Source organism: Eleutherodactylus coqui, chromosome 2 (assembly GCF_035609145.1).
Source record: "Eleutherodactylus coqui strain aEleCoq1 chromosome 2, aEleCoq1.hap1, whole genome shotgun sequence".
NCBI lineage: Eukaryota > Metazoa > Chordata > Amphibia > Anura > Eleutherodactylidae > Eleutherodactylus > Eleutherodactylus coqui.
Genome location: NC_089838.1, coordinates 242989925 through 243009488, shown reverse-complemented (window position 1 = coordinate 243009488; position 19564 = coordinate 242989925). Strand labels below are relative to the sequence as shown.

General features: G+C 44.5%; 1 protein-coding gene across 2 annotated transcripts in view; it reads right to left on the bottom strand.

Moving 5' to 3' along the window:
* The window catches only part of FURIN (furin, paired basic amino acid cleaving enzyme), a 216003-nt gene that overhangs the window by 182590 nt on the left and 13849 nt on the right, over positions 1–19564 (bottom strand). For both annotated transcript variants that reach the window (XR_010790390.1, XM_066592733.1), the window contains exon 2: positions 9557–10005. Coding sequence is in view for 1 of the 2 variants with exons in the window: in XM_066592733.1 (XP_066448830.1) it covers positions 9557–9727 (171 nt within the window). In the remaining variant the exon portion in view is untranslated. The remainder of the gene's footprint in view (positions 1–9556; positions 10006–19564) is intronic.

Below are 19564 nucleotides of genomic sequence, written 5' to 3'. Positions count from 1 at the left end.
TACCCATCTTTTTCTCATGTGCTGCTTAGCCCAATTCCTCCCATTCTATACGTGCCTTTTTTTCATTTTTCTTGCCCAGATGTAGGACTTTGCATTTCTGCTTGTTAAATACCATTCTGTTAGTCGCCACCCATTGTTTGAGCTTTTCTAGATCTTTTTGAATACTCTCTTCTCTAGTGTTAGCTATCCCTCCTAGCTTTGTGTTGTCAGCAAATTTGATCGGTTTTCCATCAATTCCCTCCTCCAGATCCTTTGTAAAATGGGGGGGGGGGGGGGGAGCATTGCCTATAGGACTCCCCTATGCTTTCTTGGTAGTCTCCAAAAGTAGAAACAGAACCCCCTATATTTTACGGTTATCACTTTTTATACTGTCTTGGAAAGAACCATACATGCACAGAATTCTAATGTATGCAATTGTTTCATTAAATACGTTAAAGTAAAAAAATATATATAATAAGAACACAATTTGCATATGTTATTACTTTAGTTATAGTCATGAACAACTAATCTGCTTCAGCATACACACAGTGCTATACTAACATCATTTAGAATGTTACAATCAAACATCTAAAATCAGAGGTAAAGCATAAATTCCTAGAATTAGTCCCCAGCACTACAATCGCAGTGCCTAGAAGATGACAAGGAGGGCTTCATAGCTCTTGGCTTCAGGGCAGTGTAACACAGGCACTATGCTAGCAATTTTTCATCTCAGAAAGCACAGCATAATACGTTTTCAGCTGCTCCCTGCGGTGACACAGAGGAAAGGGAAAGCTCCTGCACTGACACACAACAGTGATTAAACCCAATCTATGAGCATGCCGCGTTCCGGAGCCTACCCTCTTCAGCGTGACACCGTGGCGCTTATTACCCTTCATCAACACACCGAATATATATTATTATGAATTACAAGCTTTCAAAAAGGGTACATATATAGTCGAAAAGACAAGTTAGTTACAGATACTTAGTTATCCGCAGAGCAGAATCACTTCTAGGATTTGTGGTTATTTGAAACATTAAAGAAAAATCGGATGAAGAACAAATCCTTAAAATGCAAAAGACACCATGTACAAGTGAAAGTGATAGATCATAAAATGCCTGATGCTCATTTTTTATTTAGATGACCATAACTTTCTGTATGAGACACGAAAAATAAGTTTTAATACACAGAACATAAATAAAAAATATACTTAAAGAAAAGATAAGAAAATTCATGCACACATTTACACAGTCACAGGGATAAGAGGAGCTGCTATCAATTCTGTACCTATAAAATATTCAATAGATAAGGGAGAACCTATATCACACCTCTTCTAATCCTCTCTACAAACGCTATAGAAAAGAAGAGTTGCACCAAAAAGGTATAATATAGTTCCTAATTCAGTAAGAACGCAAAGAATTTAAAGGGTATGTTCACCTTCACACTTTTTTTTTATTCAAAGTATTTTTAGAAATAAAGACAATTTGTAATCGATTTCCATTACAAAATTCTGAATGGGTTGATTTCTATGCTTGGATTGTTTAAGGTGTTGCAGACTGGAGGACTGAAACCTTAGCGACTTCTGACAGAGTAAAATGACAGGTGGTTGCCCAGCTTCTCCACAACTAGCCTGCTCTCATGTTGCGAACATGCATTTACTGACTTTTCACTGAGCTATTACAGAGGGCTGTATGACAGTGTCAGAGGAGATCAGGAGGACAGAGAGCAGAGAAAGCTACTATAACAGAGGGCTGTATGACAATTGCAGGGATGGTGGTGGAGATCAAGAGAGCAGAGAAAGCTACTATTCCAGAGGGCTGTAATTCACTCCAGGAGAATGTTCAGCTCTTAGCAGTGAGGGGGAAATGGGACCAACAACTACTTAGAGAAGGAAGAGATAGTGACATAGCTGTGGAGTATCGAGTGGCTGTGATTATGATACACAGCCTCTTCAAGAGAAAAGGAGGGGAAGCTACACTTGTGCACCTTCATGAGAGAGACTAGTTGATCAGTGCTGGGAATGCCCCCGATACAGAAACCTGGATGTAGGAGAGCCTGCAAACCAAGTATCAGGCTTTCTAAATCCATGAGAAGGAAAAAAAAAAAAAGAAACAGGTAGGGGTATCGTTTTTTTTTTCTGCAGAGACTTAGCAAGGTGTGTGTACATTGATTTTTCATGCCTAAAAGGTTTCCATAGCATTTAAAGTAATAGGTGTAATGGCATGCAACACATTTTGAGAATGGAGTGGTCTCTATCTTGAAGGGACTAGTCTCAAACCATATTTGTTTGCATGAGGACCATTCTGATGTTGAAGAGCACCAGGAGAAGTAACATACTAACATAGTAACATACGGTAGTATGTAAGGCCGAATGAAGACAATGTCCATCTAGTTCAGCCTGTTTATCCTCTTATGTTGTTGATCCAGAGGAAGGCAAAAAAAAAACAAGAGGCAGGAGCCAATTAGCCCTTTTGGGGGAAAATTCCTTCCCGACTCCCTAGTGGCAACCAGACTAATCCCTGGATCAACCCTAATCGTTCCTACCTGCCTGTATACCCGGATTAACAATTACCCTAAGATTTATATCCTGTAATATCCTTCCCCTCCAGAAAGAATGAAAGTAACTGATATATATTTCAAAGCACATAGGAATTCTAATACCAGAACCTATTTTTTCCCCTAATACAGATGTCCTTTTTCTCCCTCTCTACAGAAGTATACACATAAGACCGAGCTCACACAAACAGGTTTGATTCCGCATGTGGGTGGCCTGCAGCGGATTCAGTCTGTCAGCCCAGCCGGTGACCCTGCGTACTAAACTGTACTGTGGATGACTGCGGCGACTACGTCGGCCATGTGCAGTACAGCTTTAGTTTTTCTTGGTTTGCATTTCCTGCACAGTCACTTAGTGCCGACACGGGTACCCGCAGCCCAAACACAATGTTCATAGTGTATGGGCTACGGGTCGGACGCCTCCATTGACTTCAATTAGTCTGTACGGACGGTAGTCGCGGAATCGGCAATACAAATCCGGTCGTGTGAGACCAGCCTAAGTTAATAACATGTAAGCAGTCGTAGATTTTACAAACCTCAGAGCATTTCCCACATTATAAAAATAAAAGAGGAAGTGTGTGTAAATACCAGGCCGCGAGTCGTCCTCTCCTGCAAAGATTTAGTAAATTCTTTACAGCCGCTGCTAAAAATAAAGAACCATGTAAAGCAAAAATTACAGGAAAAAAAAGCCATCCTAGTGACACATACTGCAGCAACCAACAACAAGTCTAAACATGGACTCGGGTTACTACGTGCAATGCAGGACAAAAAGACCCCTTACCACCCCCAGAGATAATACATGCCACATTGCAATATACCAAAGAGAACATGCTAGCTGATGGCATGGCTTCACTGCTGCCAAGCAGCTATTCCTCTCCATTGCCATCAGCACAGCGGCGAGCTAGTTGAGAGCCAATCCACAGATAATAACAGACAAGTCTAGTTGTTCCGGAAGGGTTATATGGCCCATCAACCACCGGCTTTCCGGGCTGTCAGATGGCTTCTCCCAGGTCTCAGATTACTAAAGTCTACAGTTCAAAACCATTTACCTTAGGGAAGAAAATAGACACACAGGCTCTGTAGAATAAAACTACACCTGTCACTTCTTTTTCTACATTAACTACATTTTTGTAGAAATAAAATGTAGAAGAGCTTTTAATAGGAATTCTGTATAAAGAGTGAATCAGTGTCGTATCTCAATACTGGTGTTATATATGGAAACAATAGTGTACTTCAATAGGAAGGCATGGATGAGCTACATGATGGTATACAAATAAGGGAGGTTGAAAAATACCTCTGCAGTGCCACCTATTGGAAGGCAGTATTCCTGCAAATCAATGTTAGACTCTTTATACAAGCCTTGTAACAAGGACTAGGAATTAAAAGCCAAGCCAGATTCCCTACACAGACAGCTGTTTCGGGGTATTTGCCACTCATCTGTGTTCAGTAAGTTTCTGGCTCGGCTAGCGAGAGGCCAGTGACGTGGGTCAGGAACGCTTTTCTCCTTAAGGAGAGCACCTAGAAGGTGAGGGAGTGTTATAAGGCCATTCATGTTCCTCTCCCTTATGTGCATATTACTCAGAGGGGCATGAATGGCCTTATAAGACTCCTCACTCACCTCCTAGGTGCTCTCCCTAAGGAGAAAAGATACAGTACCTGACCCACATGATGGTATGATGCATGGGTCCCTGTACATGGTTTTGTGTTGGGGCCCCTGTAAGAGAGTAAAACCCAATTGCAAAACTGAAGAGTAGCTCGTGAGAAGCAGGAATCCCTTTCTGCTTCTCTCTACGTCCTATGGCTAAAGTATGAAAAACGTACTTGAGGTGACCACCTCCTACTACAGTAAGGGGCAGATCATCCAGGAAGTAATCCACAGTTATCTCAAAGCAAATCAGTACCTGGACCTCCTGCAGAGTCCCTGGAATGAATGCCAGTCCAATGACGGTTCCACGCATGTATTGTAGCAGAAGGAGGCCACTACCTGTACACTTTCCTTATTTTAATTATAGCTGCGGTCCCACTGGACTTAGAGACGTGGAAAGAAGATTTATGCCCCTCACAAGCTACTCTTCAACTTTCCAGTTGGCTTTTACTCTTACAGGAGCTACAATACAAAGTTGAAATCTATAAAATGATAGAGTTGGAAGGGACCTCCAGGGTCATCAGGTCCAACTCCCTGCTCAATGCAGGATCACTAAATCATCCCAGACAGATATTTGTCTAGCCTTTGTTTGCACACTTCCATTGAAGAAGAACTCACCACCTCCTGTGGCAACCTGTTCCGCTCATTGATCCCCCTCACTCTCAGAAAAAAAAAAAATTCTAATATCCATGTGCCGGGGCCCCAAGAAGCCCATGTGCCGTGCCATACCATCACACAGCGTATTCATACCTTCCTATCCAAGTACGCCATTGTTATTTCAATACTGGACATCAATATTGAGCGCTGAATCTCTTTTTGCCATCACCCTGTATAATACAACAATTACATATCAGGATTCCTTGACACCACAGAAGAGACATGCAAAGGATATTCCCCATAGTAATATACACCTTCATATCAGAGATAGGAGAAGTCTCATAATATAAAGTCATAGGACACAATGGGGGTCATACACACAGAAAGGAGAAAAATGACTTGAGGATTTCAAAAGAAATTCATAAAAAACGGTCTCAACCTGTGGAGGAATGTGCCATTAATAAACCACTAAAAAAAAAAAAAAACAGATATCGGGGGTCCATATTTCTAACCTTTCCAGATCTAATAGGAGTCTGTCAATTTGAAATGTACATAAAACATGTTGCAGCATTTTAAAGAAGTCTTTGCAAGAAGTGGCAGCAGTAAATAAAAATAGAGGATGATTTGCGAGCCTTCCTACCGCCGGCATCTTTCATACATAAGCCGCAGCAGAAGACCAGATCCAGGTTTTATAGATTATTTTACATAAACTCGCACAACACATTCTAGTCCAGCGCTTATGGAGACAAATATTAAAGACGGTTTAATGATCCTTAAAGTACAACAACTAAGTCAATACTCATATCCTCCGTAAATGAACACTGGTCAGAAAAACAGGAGACTTAAGTGGCTGCGTATTAGGAGGATCTGTAGGCGAGATTTTAAGGACATAAAACTGTGTACTGAACAAAGCAATGATCCATAGAGCAGCCAGACACTATGAAGACAACGGCACAAGTTCATCTGCGCGGAAATACACAATGATGGAAACAATCACAATGCAGCAAAGCAAGAACTGGGGGGTGAATGTAGCAGAATGTAAGGCAGCGGAAGGAATGACACTAAATGTTACAACCTCTTGTATCATTCCCAGAATTCAGGGAAGAGGACATAAATAAAAAGTCTATAGAAAAGCACTCAGAAATAAACCGAAACGATCCAGAGAGCCATAAAAGGGCAAAACACACCAAGTATACGAATCCTGTAATAAGACATGGATACAAAGACACAATCAGGAAAGAGTATATCCATCTATTCCATTTATGAGGAAGGTGGTGAATTAACATACACAGATCTACTTGGAAAGCCGGCACGCAGGCAGAAGCGCGATAGATTAAAACTATATAAATACTGCCTTATGTCAGCCATTTCATTAAAGGCTTCATTTATAGCCACTATGAAAAGTTTGTCAAATAGTTTGGGCAAGCTTAAGTTCATATATCAAATTGTACAAGTAAAAAAAGCAAGGATTTAAAAAAGGACAACTCCATATATAAAATTTCAGATCTTTCAGTTGTATTGGATAAAAAGTGGAGAGATGAGAAGTCATAGCACATGGGTGGAACCTCACCCATTCACAATGGACAATGCCCACGTAGTTTACAGCCTAGTTGTCTGGCTATGGGACACCATGAGTGGGAGAGGTTCAGCGGCATGTGATCACCCACACCGTGTAGTTTTACACCAAGTACTCATGAAGAGCGAATGGAAACATAACTAGTACACTTGATACTTTGCTGATCAAGATACCAAAATCAACAAAAGATAAAACAAATAAAGCTACATATTAAAGGCCCAAATGCCCACGGACAAGATTATCGCCGTAAGACACCTGCCACGAAATCCACAGCAATGTCCGTCCAAAGACATGCTGTGTTAAACGATTCCCCCCTGCCAACGAGCGGAAATCAACTTTCTGTTTAAATCTATACCCTGACGGTACTCCTGGACAGAGCTGATAGTGAAATGTGAACGAGCCCTTAGAAGTGTCTGCAGGAACATCCGTACAAACAAGCAAAGACCACCCGCTCGCCCTGCAGAACTGTCAGGAAGTAAAGGGGGCTTTACTTTATTAGGTTTCAAAGCTTCCATACCCAATGTGGTATATATGGGTATAAAAGGGATATAAGGGAATGGAATATATATACACATACATACACACTTCCTGCATGTAACTTTTTTCTGCTAACTAGCTGTCCGCTTCATATCAGTCTCCTTGTCAGGAACTGTGTGCACTTAGACTTGAACCCCGGACCCCTTCTGTCACGCTCCGCATTCCTGACCACAAGGCTATTCAGAGTTGTTTGTCCTAGCTTCTCTCAGCCATAGGTTTCTTGCTGCCCATGTCTGGTTACTGATCCCACCTGCCGTGGCCAATTATGGTGATCACTGGACTATGCGAACCCACGGCTTCCTGTATTCCTGGCCATTAGGTCACAATCTAGTAGTGAGTTTGGAGTCAGGCAGGGCAGACAAGTCTCAACACAAACAAAACGGAGTTGCCATATAAAACCATCAGTTGGGATCTGTAGCACATCATGGACAACCAACAGCTTGGAATAAGTGACAGTCCAAGGATGCCGGGAGGTTTTGGGTCTAAATAGTCCAAAATTCACCATGACTGCCAGGTGAAATCATTAACCGACCACAGACAGCAAGGAACAAACAGCTGAGGAAATCTAGGACAAACAAGGGAATAGCCTGGTGGTCAAGGCTCCGAAGCGTAACACGAGTCCAGAGGTCACGTCCAAGTAAACAGTTCCTTGCACTCCTCCCCTCTCATCCGGGAGACTCCGGGTAATACCAGAGAATTGTTGTGAAACATGCTTTACAATAGAGACCCACGAAGCTGCACACCGCAGATCTGATGCGGCCGCTGCAGTTATTAAACTGCTCGTTAAGAGGCTGATGGATTTTGCTGGATACCAGATTTAACCCCCAAACATTACAATTGGTGTGGTTTTGTTTGTAAAACTGACGGTTTCCAGCAAAAATCAAGCAGACACTAAATCAACTTAAAGGGAATGTGTACTGAGAAAATGACCTACTGGACAAAGATCAAGTATACTTTAAGGCCGGGCTCACACAGGCAGACCGAATTCAGAGTGTGGGAGGCCCGCAGCAGACTCCGGCGGCAAGCCTGGCCGGGACCCTGCATACCCAATTTTCTGTTGTGGCGGATGACCGGAGTTTTTTTTTTGAAGGTTTGTATTTCCCACATCATTGTTTAATGACAATGCGAGTACCCGTGGCCCATATGCAATGATAATTGCGTATGGGCTGAGGGTTGGACGCCCTCCATTGACTTCAACAGATGCTGTTCACACAGAATCCGTGGCTGTTCACACAGAATCCATGGCAAGATAAAGCATGCTGCAATTTTTCTTCTGCTTGTGGAATATGCAACCCGTATCCGCGAGCAAAAAAATATTTAAATGCTTTTTAATGCCCGTATTTTGCCACGGATGCCAATCGCAACTGGAATCCACCCTTGTGACCCAGCCTAAGAACGTTTGTTGATATCATGATCTAGATTTATTCCATACAGCACAAACTCATTTAGTGGCGCTGTACATCACTTGATGTCCCCATTAGGGCTTACAATCTAAGTTCACCTACTAGTAAATTTTTGGAGTGTGGGATGAAATCCATGCAGATATTGTCCTTGGTGGGATTTGAACCCAGTACCCCAGCAACACTGCTATCCACTAAGCCACCATGCATTTCAGAAACCATTTTGTTGATCAAGAGGGGTGGAGACACCTAGGGGGTGAGTGGGCCAGGAAGGTGCGGGAGAGGGGCGGGGGAATCATCTCTTCCCAAGGAGAGCACACAGAAGAGGTGTGAGAAAACACCTGAAAAGCTGAGTAAGAAGACTTATAAGGCCATGCATGCTCCTCTGGGTAATTTATGCAAATAAGTAAGATGGAACAATACCCCTTCAGTGCCACCTATTGGGTGGCAGCATTCCTGCAAATCAATTTACAACTCTAACAAGTCTGTTAAACAATGATTGGGAAGGGGAAACCAAGCCAGAAAACCCATTTTAAAGTCTGTCAGTATTCGCACTGACCACTAGGCCTAATACTAGTTGACACTTCCTAGTCTCTACAGAACATGTTTTAGCAGTCATCTCATTATCAACACAGGCAGCATTACAATGAGAGGTGACAACTAGATGTAGAAAATACATGATCCACCATTCACAACAGGTGATAGTCACAGCTCACCTCCTCCCCCTCCCTGAACAACAACCTCTGCACAGGCTTCAGATTCATAACGCAGCAAGAAAACACAATCCCCAGCATAGATGTGAATTCAGCCTAAGACTTTAGATTTACATCGCAGCAGCACATGCCAATGCAGCAGCCACGTAAATCTAAGTATTCTAGACATCAAGGTGTTAAAGGGAAACATCACCGATACCTTTCTAGTATTATTTATGCCATGTCTCCATATATTCTTTGAGAGGATAAACTTACATTCTCCTCTTTCTCCCAAGACACAGCCTTCGAAGACTTGTTTCCTGGCTCAAAGTATATATCATATCATACAATAGTCTCTCTCGCATGACTGCACCTGCAGCAATTGTCACGCAACACGTATGCAGTGCTTGTACCTCTGACATGACATGCATAAAGAGTTTTCCATAGAATACAATGCACCAGCAGACAAGCTCAACTGCACATCATAAAACAATAGACTCAAGTCGCAGCCGCAAAGCCACCGACGAGAACAAGGAATTTCTGTGTCACCTTCTAAATATGTCAATTTCCTCCACTCACCGGTCCATGGTTAATGTAGCCATATTTCTTGGATATCTGGTCGGCGACTGCAGGACCGCCAGGTACATGGACTGCCCATGTGTTTGTATACACCTTATGTCCGGTCAAGTCTTTCAATTGTAATGACAGGGAAGTCCAGAATAGAAAGAAAACAGTAGGCCTCAGATCCATGACAAAGCTTTGTGCTCCGGAATAAATGCAAAGCAGTCCTCCAATGAAGCCAGATCAGATCCCCGACTCCACACTATCTGCCTCCCTTGCGCTGGAACTTCGTTGAGTCCTGGGGATCATGGGGTCTGCAAACAAAAAAAAAAAAAAAAAACTTTCCAAGTGTTGATGTAGAAGAAGAAAAAAAAAATTAAAAAAGAAATTAAAAATAAAAGAAAAAATTGAAACTTCCTTAGGCTGCAGAAGATTCCCCAGACCAGAAATTATGTCCAAAGTCGTCTCTATAAATAAAGGGAAGAAAAAACAAAAAAAAGTAAATATTTTTCGGAAAGTACTACTGTGATAAATAATGGAAGAAGAATCCTCTATAGGAATAAATTATATATAAAAAACACCCATATAGATATACAGTAAAAAGCTAAAGCAATTTACGACCCCGCAAATCTTTGAAAAAAAGCAAGATGATGCGAGCGGCTCGAGATCCTCAAAATAAAAAAAAATAAACAGCTGAGAACATTAACATGTAGCAGGCATAGCTAACTGATTATGCTGCCAATAATTTGTCTGGCAGCCTCCGTGTTTTCAAATAGCTGGACACTTTGCGGCCCGATTTTATTATCAGAACACAAAAAAAATAAAAAAAGCCAAAATAAAAAAAAATGGTAGAATTTATGAAAACTCACAGGACTTAACCACACTTTTCCTATGGAAATAAATTGAACTCCACATGTGCAGTTGCTTATCGTAAGCCTGTAATAGACTCTCTGCGGTATTTCTCTGTCAGTAGGGCTTTGCGCAGATAAAATGTAACTTATCAGCCTGAAACATTAAAAAGGACAATAAAAAAATTGAAATCTGCTCCTCACAGTGGTAAGCTTTCTTCCAATTAAAATAGACTACAGAGCTTGTCCACTTCTGATTGTGATAGCGTATAGTAAATTAGCCGATGCGTTAGTCCTGTCTGCATGCCGCTTTAGAGCAGGATCATCATTATCATCATCGTGTTCGTCACTCTTAGAATTTGGCAATTAGTACGCCGGGACGTCACCTGTTATTTGCTCAGGGTGCATCACCCACCTTCTTTTTATTCATTGCCAAGGAGAAGTACACAATACGCTAGCCTCAGGAGTTAATAAAATGCATTCAAAGTAGGGGATGAAAGCTCACACAAAGAACAATAAACTGACACACGATGACATCACCGAGGACAGACGGTTACTCAAACCGCATGACTATTTCAACCCTCTCATGACAACATAATATACCCACCTAGGAACCGATTACAGGGGTTCAACAAGACGAGAAAAAATATATATTATATATCAGTCTCCGCAGATAGGTGATAAAAGTAGATTGCAGTGCAATCCATTAAAGTCCCCGTAAAACACTTAAAAAAAAAAAAACTAACAGTTTATTCTATATGCATCAGGCTGGCTTTACACTGGCAATAGCCTATCTTACGTTACGACAGAGTGAAAACGCATAAAAATGAAACCAATCATTACCAATGGTTTCATTCTCATATGCGATGCCTTCACTGCACACCCGCAGCACTAAGAAAAAGCAGCGCTATTGCCCATTGTTTTCAATGGGGCCAGCGCCCGCAGCATTGAAAGTATTAAAGCCATTGAAAGCACAGGGAGTACATCACGCTCCCCTGCCACAGCTGTGGCAGAGGTCCACGGTGTTATCCCATTGCTTTCAATGGGGCCAGCGCTGCTGACACCCCATTGAAAGCAATGAGTTGCAGGCAACCCCCGCGGCGATGATTTTCAAGGGAAGGGTTTGAAATAAGCTCTTCCCTGAAAATCATCCCTAGCTGTAAAGAAGTGTAAAATAAAAAAAAAAAAAATTTAACTCACCTAGACAAGCTGTCCAGCTCTTCTCTCCGGCCCCAGCAGTAGTCTGTCGGACGGGGATTGAAAAATCCCTGTCTCCAGAAAGTGCTGCCTCTGATTGGCTGAGTGCTGTAACCAATCAGAGGCAGCGCCCAGCCATCATAGAGGCAGCGCTCAGCTGTCATTCCAAGTGGGTACAGCGCTTTTCAATTCCCTGGCCTCCAGAAGACGACTGGAGAGAAGAGCTAGGCAGCTTGTCAAGGCAAGTTAAAAAAAAAAATAAATTTGTTTTTAGTTTTCTTTACAGCTAGAGATGATTTTCAGGTAAGGGATTATATTTCAAGCCCTTCCCCGAAAATGATCGCTGTGGGGGTTGCCTGCAACTTATTGCTTTCAATGGAGCAGTAGCAGCCCCGGCCCCATTGAAAGCAATGGGACAGCATCGCGGACCTCTGCTACAGCTGTAGCAGGGGATTCCTTCCTCCCCATGGGCATGAAGGAATACCCCGCCATAGCTGTCACAGCTATGTCAAGGGAGCGTGATGTGCTCCCTATGCTTTCAATGGGCGATAGTGCTGATTTTTCTTAGTGCCTCGACTGTGCACTTATTGCAAGTGAGAATGAAACCATTGGTTTCATTTTCATGTGTTTTCACTCTCTCGTAGTGCAAGATAGGCTATCGCCAGTGTGAAGCCGGCCTCACTGATAAGCGGCTGCTAGTTTACGGTGCCATTACACAAGTGCTTGCGGCCACCCGCTAGCAGCATGAAGTTGCAGGTCCGAGGGCAGCCCAGTTCATGGAAATTGCAAAATGTTAGCCTAAGCCACTAGAGAACAGATTATAATCCCTTAGAAGCCTTTTTACGGGTTGATGGTTAGCAACGAATGTCCATACAAATGTTTCTTCATCTGATCATTGCCTCATGCTGACAAATCTTGTTGGCACATACCGTCCACCCGGAAGTAAGGAGGTGCAGTCCAAACCGTTTGGGGAGTACAATAGATCAGTAGGTTTCCTTTTAACCAGTACATATTATAGGAGCAGAAAGCAGCATATTTACTTATAGGACCAGTATGGGCATCATTTCTCATCGAGGCAGAAAAGGTGGCATTATTAATTATGGGGCAGAAGAGGCAGCATTATTACCGTGTGGAGGGTACTAAAAGCAGCACTTGCTGTGTGAGGCCTAATTACTATCTGGGGCACTATGAATTGTGTAGAGGTCGAAAACATAGTGAGAGTGATGGAAAAGCAAGGGGGCCAACAAAGCTGGTGTCAAAATCTGCAGAGATAAGCTATGAGAGCAGGAAAAGAAAGCTACCATAACCCTGATCACAGACAACACCACCTGTGATCACGGTGACAGCAAGTTAAGCTGAACTAGATGCACATTTCTTTTTTTCTTCCTATTACCCCACAATGTTGATCCAGAGGAAGGGGGGAAAAAAAACAAAAAAAAAAAAAAACAAAACACACACACACACGGTAGAAGACGATTTTTCTCATTTAAAAGGGAAAAGAATTCCTTCCTAACTCAGTCTGGTAATCAGAGTAATCCCTGGATCACCAGCCCTTCTGAAGTAATTAGTGACTATGACACGTAATATTGTAACGCTCAAGAAAGGCATCCAGGCCCCTCTCATACTCTTATTTAATTCACCATCACCACGTCCTAAGGCAGAGAGCTCCGGGATATCCGCAGAATTTTCTCTGTGGCACGCTGTCAGGATTACATTAGTTTATGTAATCCTATGCAGACAACTGCAATTTGAGAGCGTGAAAACTCGCGCGGTATTTAACTCGCAGCATGACCCATATCTGTGCGGGCCTTAGAGAGGCTCACGCAGAAACGTCCCCTATGACACGCTGGCTCTGCGCATGCATAGCTGTGCGCCAGATCACAGAGCAGAGGGAGAAGACGCCGGACAGGAAAGTATGAGATCAATGCCACAGCAGGTGCGTGGGGGGGGGGGGGGGGCCACAACCCGCTGCAAGAATCTTGCAGCGGGATTCTGATCCGGCTGTGGGCATGAGGCCAAGTTCACACAGGCAAATGCGATATCGAGCCGTGATTCATGCTTGCCAACATACAATTTCCCTGCGGATGGGAGACGTTTTAACCTCAAACCAGCGTCAGATAAGTATTGATCCTCTGCCCCTCAGTTGTCTTTTTTTCTCTCAACTAAATAACTCCAGTTTTGATCATGTCTCTGGGTATTGTAGTCCACCCATTCAATTTATTACTTTAGTTGCCCACCTTTGTACCCGCTCAAGCTCTGATATGTCCTTCTTGAGTACCAGTGCCCAAACTGTCCACAATATTCCATGTGTGGTCTGACCAGTGACTTGTAAAGAGGAAGAACAATGTTCTCACCATGTGTCCCTAGACCTCTTTTGATGCACCCCATGATCCTATTTACCTTGGCAGCAGCTGCCTGACACTGGTTGCTCCAGTTAAACTTACAGTTTACTAAACCCCCCCACCAAGTTCTTTTCCATGTCAGTGTTACCCAGTGGTTTCCCATTTAGTGTGTAATGGTGACATATATTCCTCTGCCCATGTGCATGACCTTACATTTATCAGTGTTACACCTCATTTGCCACTTTTCTGCCCCAACTTATCCAGATCCATGTGCAGCCGCATTCTGTCCTTTCGAGTTTTGTAAAAGTAATTAAACTAATTACCATCCCTGTGTAGCGTTGGTATGTGATTACTATTTGGACGCATACTAGTACTGTGAAGGGATCACCGAAGGGCAGAATATGGTTTGCAGAACTCTATGTACATGCTGCAGAGGAGACCGCCCCATTAGAGATATACAGAACGGATATTTAGTCGCACAAATTTCAGCAACACGTCTAGCACATGTGAACATGCCCTACCGATCATGTTGTGCTAAAACCACCCCGGACTGTAGAATGCTGATGTGTCATTCGGAGCCGAGAGCTGCAACTCTCCCTGGGAAGAGATCCATCAGGATAAGTCATAGGTGGAGATGTCTGACTAATGCTGCCAGCAGCAGAATGATTTAGCATTAAGGCCTCCATAAGCCGATGACCTGATAAACCCCTCACCATACTTTGTAGAAGAAAGCCTGTACCCCGGTGACCACAGGGATGGGCTTCGTAGATCCCCACTATAATTTGCTTGGCGTTTCTAGTAGACATGTGGCATGAGGTCACCGCAGCTTCCTACAGTGCGCTGACCGCAGCCAGCCTGTCTCTACTTCATGCAGGTATTGACATGCCGAGGTCTACAAGAGGTTAACCTCTTCTCTGCTCGTCATACCAAAGCGGTGGGGGTTATAGAGAAGCAAGTGCAGAGAGAGGAATGTTCCAGGCCTCCCGCTTACCCTTTAGCCACAATTAAGTGGTCATTTAAGGTGTTCTGCAAATGTGGGCGCTCATACAACAAAGTATCATAGAATTAACATAGCAACATTAGATGGGTCATGTTTGAGGTTTGCTAACTAAACAAGTGATAAGTAAGCAGCCTGAGCAACAAGATACAGTAACGTATGTAAGGCCAAAAAAAGACATCCGTCCATCCAGTTCTGCCTATTACCCCCCAATGTTGATCCAGAGGAAGGAAAGAAAAAAAAAAGGTAGAAGCCAATTTTCCTCATTGAAGGGGGGGGGAGAAAAATTCCTTCTTGTCTCCAATCTGGCAATCAGAATAATTCCTGGACAACTGAGGTCATAGCCATAGGAGGGCAAATTAAGCTACAGGTGTATGCAAAGAGGCGTTCTTTCACCCAGTGTCAAATCCATTGTAATTTGGCCTATGTTCAAAAGGGGTTGTCTGGATGTAGGACAATTTTTCTCTTTTTAGCTATTGCTGAAAACATGTTAAAATAATAGAAGCAGCATCTATGGTCCTTCTAGTTTTTGTTTTGGAACAGCTACCACCTGACTGCTACAGCCAATCAGAAGGCCACAGCAGACACATGCCATTCTCCTGGCATCACCACTCAGATGCTGGGAGCCAGCACAGCAGAGGAATGGCATATGACTCTTGTAGTCTCTGATTGGTGGTAGGCAAAGATAACCATAGAGCTGCATTCACCCGCTGGGAGTCCTAGGTGTGCCCTTCGAGTTCCATCAAAGATATACTGTATACCAGGAATGGTTCAGCCCAACATGCACCTCCAACATAGGCTATGAATGTCATTAGAGTACAGCCTGCGGCACAAAGGTTCAGAGTCCTGAAACTCTACACTTACATGATGTATCTACCATATGCCCCTGTATAATAAGGCAATAGTCTTCCCCAATTGTAGTGCTCCATGATGCGTTGTTCGTCTTGGCATGCCACAAAAGCCTCCCTGACATATGGTGGCACAGTATTATGACTCCATATGCACCCACTATAAACTTAGTGAGTAATTTTCATCAGTTTTTTTAAAAAGCAAAATCAGAAACATAATGAGAAAAAAAAGAGCAACGCATCAACTTTTAATGAAGCAATGTATTCCGAAAATCAGGAAATGTGTACATTAGATTTAGGTCAGAACAAAACGCACAGTCGGCAATAACAGAGCCGCATGTTAACAGCTTTCAAGATTGTGCCCATCCTAATTATAAGAGGCGCTAGTAGAGCACCCGCAGCAATGGAAAAGGAAGATGGAATGTGTCGCACACTCTGGGTCTGTTTAGGGTGCTTTTAGGATGGAACGATTATCATTCAAACAAGTGAAGTGAGCAATAATCGTTCGGTCTAAATGCGAGCCAATGACTGACCGCGAATCGCTCGCTACTTGCTCGGCGTTCATTTTATGCATGAATAAGAGTGATCGTTAGCTCATTCACTTCTCATTAAGTTTAAACACTGATCTTGCATTATGTGAAACACTGAGCGATTCTCGTTGAGCGGGTCAATGATGAATCTGCCTGCCTAAACAAGCTGTATGAGAGCGAAGAAGTGAGTGAGGAAGTCAAGAAATAAATAGGAAGGTAGCTTATTAAAAACGCTCAGTGGACTTAGAAAGAGTTCTGATTAGGTTTACTTCCCATAGGAAGTATCTGATCAACCTTTAGCCACATGCGGAGCACACTATAACAATAGGGTCGTGTGAGCCCGGCCTTCACCCGTGGCCATATACTTTACAAGTTATACCCCAGCCTAATGAAGTAGAAAGCTCTCAGCCATTTGTGGAGTGTGCAGTTCCAAAATATACATTCATATGGATTTGCAAGTTTTCATGCGGCTTCCAGGTATGCGTTGACCAAACATGGATGTGCAGTACTTCAAGTTTAGTCTTTGGTCATATAGTCATAATGTTTAGGGGGAATGTGTTTTTGTTTCTCAGCTCCTGTAGTAGCATGCTAGTAAATAAGTTGTACAGTAAGTTGTACAGTAAAACAGTCACCAATCCACGTGCTAGTGAATGCAGGGAGACTAATGGGACTTCACTTCTGCAGACAGGAGGACACACGCTGGAGCCATCTGCACTTCCCAATGTCAAATAGGTTTTGTAACTCGAGGGATGTGCAAAAGATTTGGTCTACGATTGAACCATTTCTGTGCTGTCTTGTGGAGATTACCTGAAAGAAACCCAGAATATGCCGCAAAACACACAAAGGACAAAGACCCAAACACACAGCAAGGGGCGTTTTCTTCTCCAATTACTGCTGACAAATAGAAGAGCATCAGATGTTCAGCCCCTGATCAGGACCTTCTTCCGTAAGAGAAGACAATGCACTGGTCACAGTCAGATCTAGCCTTTGAGAAATACAACACGTAGCAATGAGTAGGGTAACAGGTTGTGTATTTACAGGTACAATTAGTAGTTCTAGGCTAACACTGTGGCCTATACAGTCGGAAGATATCATGGCCGTATACGCATGTGTTCACAGACCCACAGCAGCAGCAAAACCACCACTAGGAGCTTCCTCAGGAACACTACATTTTCTCCTTAGGGAGAGCACCTAGAAGGTGAGTGAGGAGACTTAAGGCCATTCATGGTCCTCTGAGTAATATGCAAATAAGGGAGATGGAACAATACCTCCACAGTGCCACCTATTGGACGGCAGCATTCCTGCAAGTAAATGTTAGACTCTTTATACAAGTCTTGTAACAATGAGAGGGAATTGAAAACCATTGACTTGCAGGAATGCTGCCTTCCAATAGGTGGCGCTGCAGAGTTATTGTTCCATCTCCCTTTAGGGCAGGGGTGTAAAACTCATTTTCACCGAGGGCCACATCAGCCTTATGGTTGACTTCAAAGGGCCGATTCCAATTGTTAATTGTAAGACAGTATAGTAAAAGTGAACCCCACAGTGGGCCGATTGGTAACAAGGTCCCCCATAGAGGCCAGTGGCGCACACTAATTATATACACTTATATACACACACACACACACACACACACACACACACGCGCATGTATATTATATTATGCGCGCGCGCGCAGACGCACACTATTATGCGCGCGCAGACGCACACTATTATGCGCGCGCAGACGCACACTATTATGCGCGCGCGCGCAGACGCACACTATTATGCGCGCGCGCGCAGACGCACACTATTATGCGCGCGCGCGCAGACGCACACTATTATGCGCGCGCGCGCAGACGCACACTATTATGCGCGCGCGCGCAGACGCACACTATTATGCGCGCGCGCGCAGACGCACACTTATGCGCGCGCGCGCAGACGCACACTTATGCGCGCGCGCGCAGACGCACACTATTATGCGCGCGCGCGCAGACGCACACTATTATGCGCGCGCGCGCAGACGCACACTATTATGCGCGCGCGCGCACAGACGCACACTATTATGCGCGCGCGCGCACAGACGCACACTATTATGCGCGCGCGCGCACAGACGCACACTATTATGCGCGCGCGCGCACAGACGCACACTATTATGCGCGCGCGCGCACAGACGCACACTATTATGCGCGCGCGCGCACAGACGCACACTATTATGCGCGCGCGCACAGACGCACACTATTATGCGCGCGCGCACAGACGCACACTATTATGCGCGCGCGCACAGACGCACACTATTATACGCGCGCGCGCACACACAGACGCACACTATTATACACGCGCGCGCACAGACGCACACTATTATACACGCGCGCGCACAGACGCACACTATTATACGCGCGCATAGACGCACACTATTATACGCGCACAGACGCACACTATTATACGCGCGCGCACTATTATACGCGCGCGCACAGACGCACACTATTATGCGCGCACAGACGCACACTATTATGCGCGCGCGCGCAGACGCACACTATAATGCGCGCGCGCGCAGACGCACACTATTATGCGCGCGCGCGCAGACGCACACTATTATGCGCGCGCGCGCAGACGCACACTATTATGCGCGCGCACGCAGACGCACACTATTATGCGCGCGCGCGCAGACGCACACTATTATGCGCGCGCGCAGACGCACACTATTATGCGCGCGCGCAGACGCACACTATTATGCGCGCGCGCAGACGCACACTATTATGCGCGCGCGCAGACGCACACTATTATGCGCGCGCGCACAGACGCACACTATTATGCGCGCGCACAGACGCACACTATTATGCGCGCGCGCACACCCATACTATTATGCGTGCGCGCGCACAAACGCACATTATGCGCGCGCGCACAGACGCACACTATTATGCGCGCGCGCGCACAGACGCACACTATTATGCGCGCGCGCGCACAGACGCACACTATTATGCGCGCGCGCACACACACAGACGCACATTATACGCGCGCGCGCACACACAGACGCACACTATTATACGCGCGCGCGCACAGACGCACACTATTATACGCGCGCGCACAGACGCACACTATTATACACGCGCGCGCACAGACGCACACTATTATACGCGTGCACAGACGCACACTATTATGCGCGCACAGACGCACACTATTATACGCGCGCGCACTATTATACGCGCGCGCGCACAGACGCACACTATTATACGCGCGCGCGCGCACAGACGCACACTATTATACGCGCGCGCACAGACGCACACT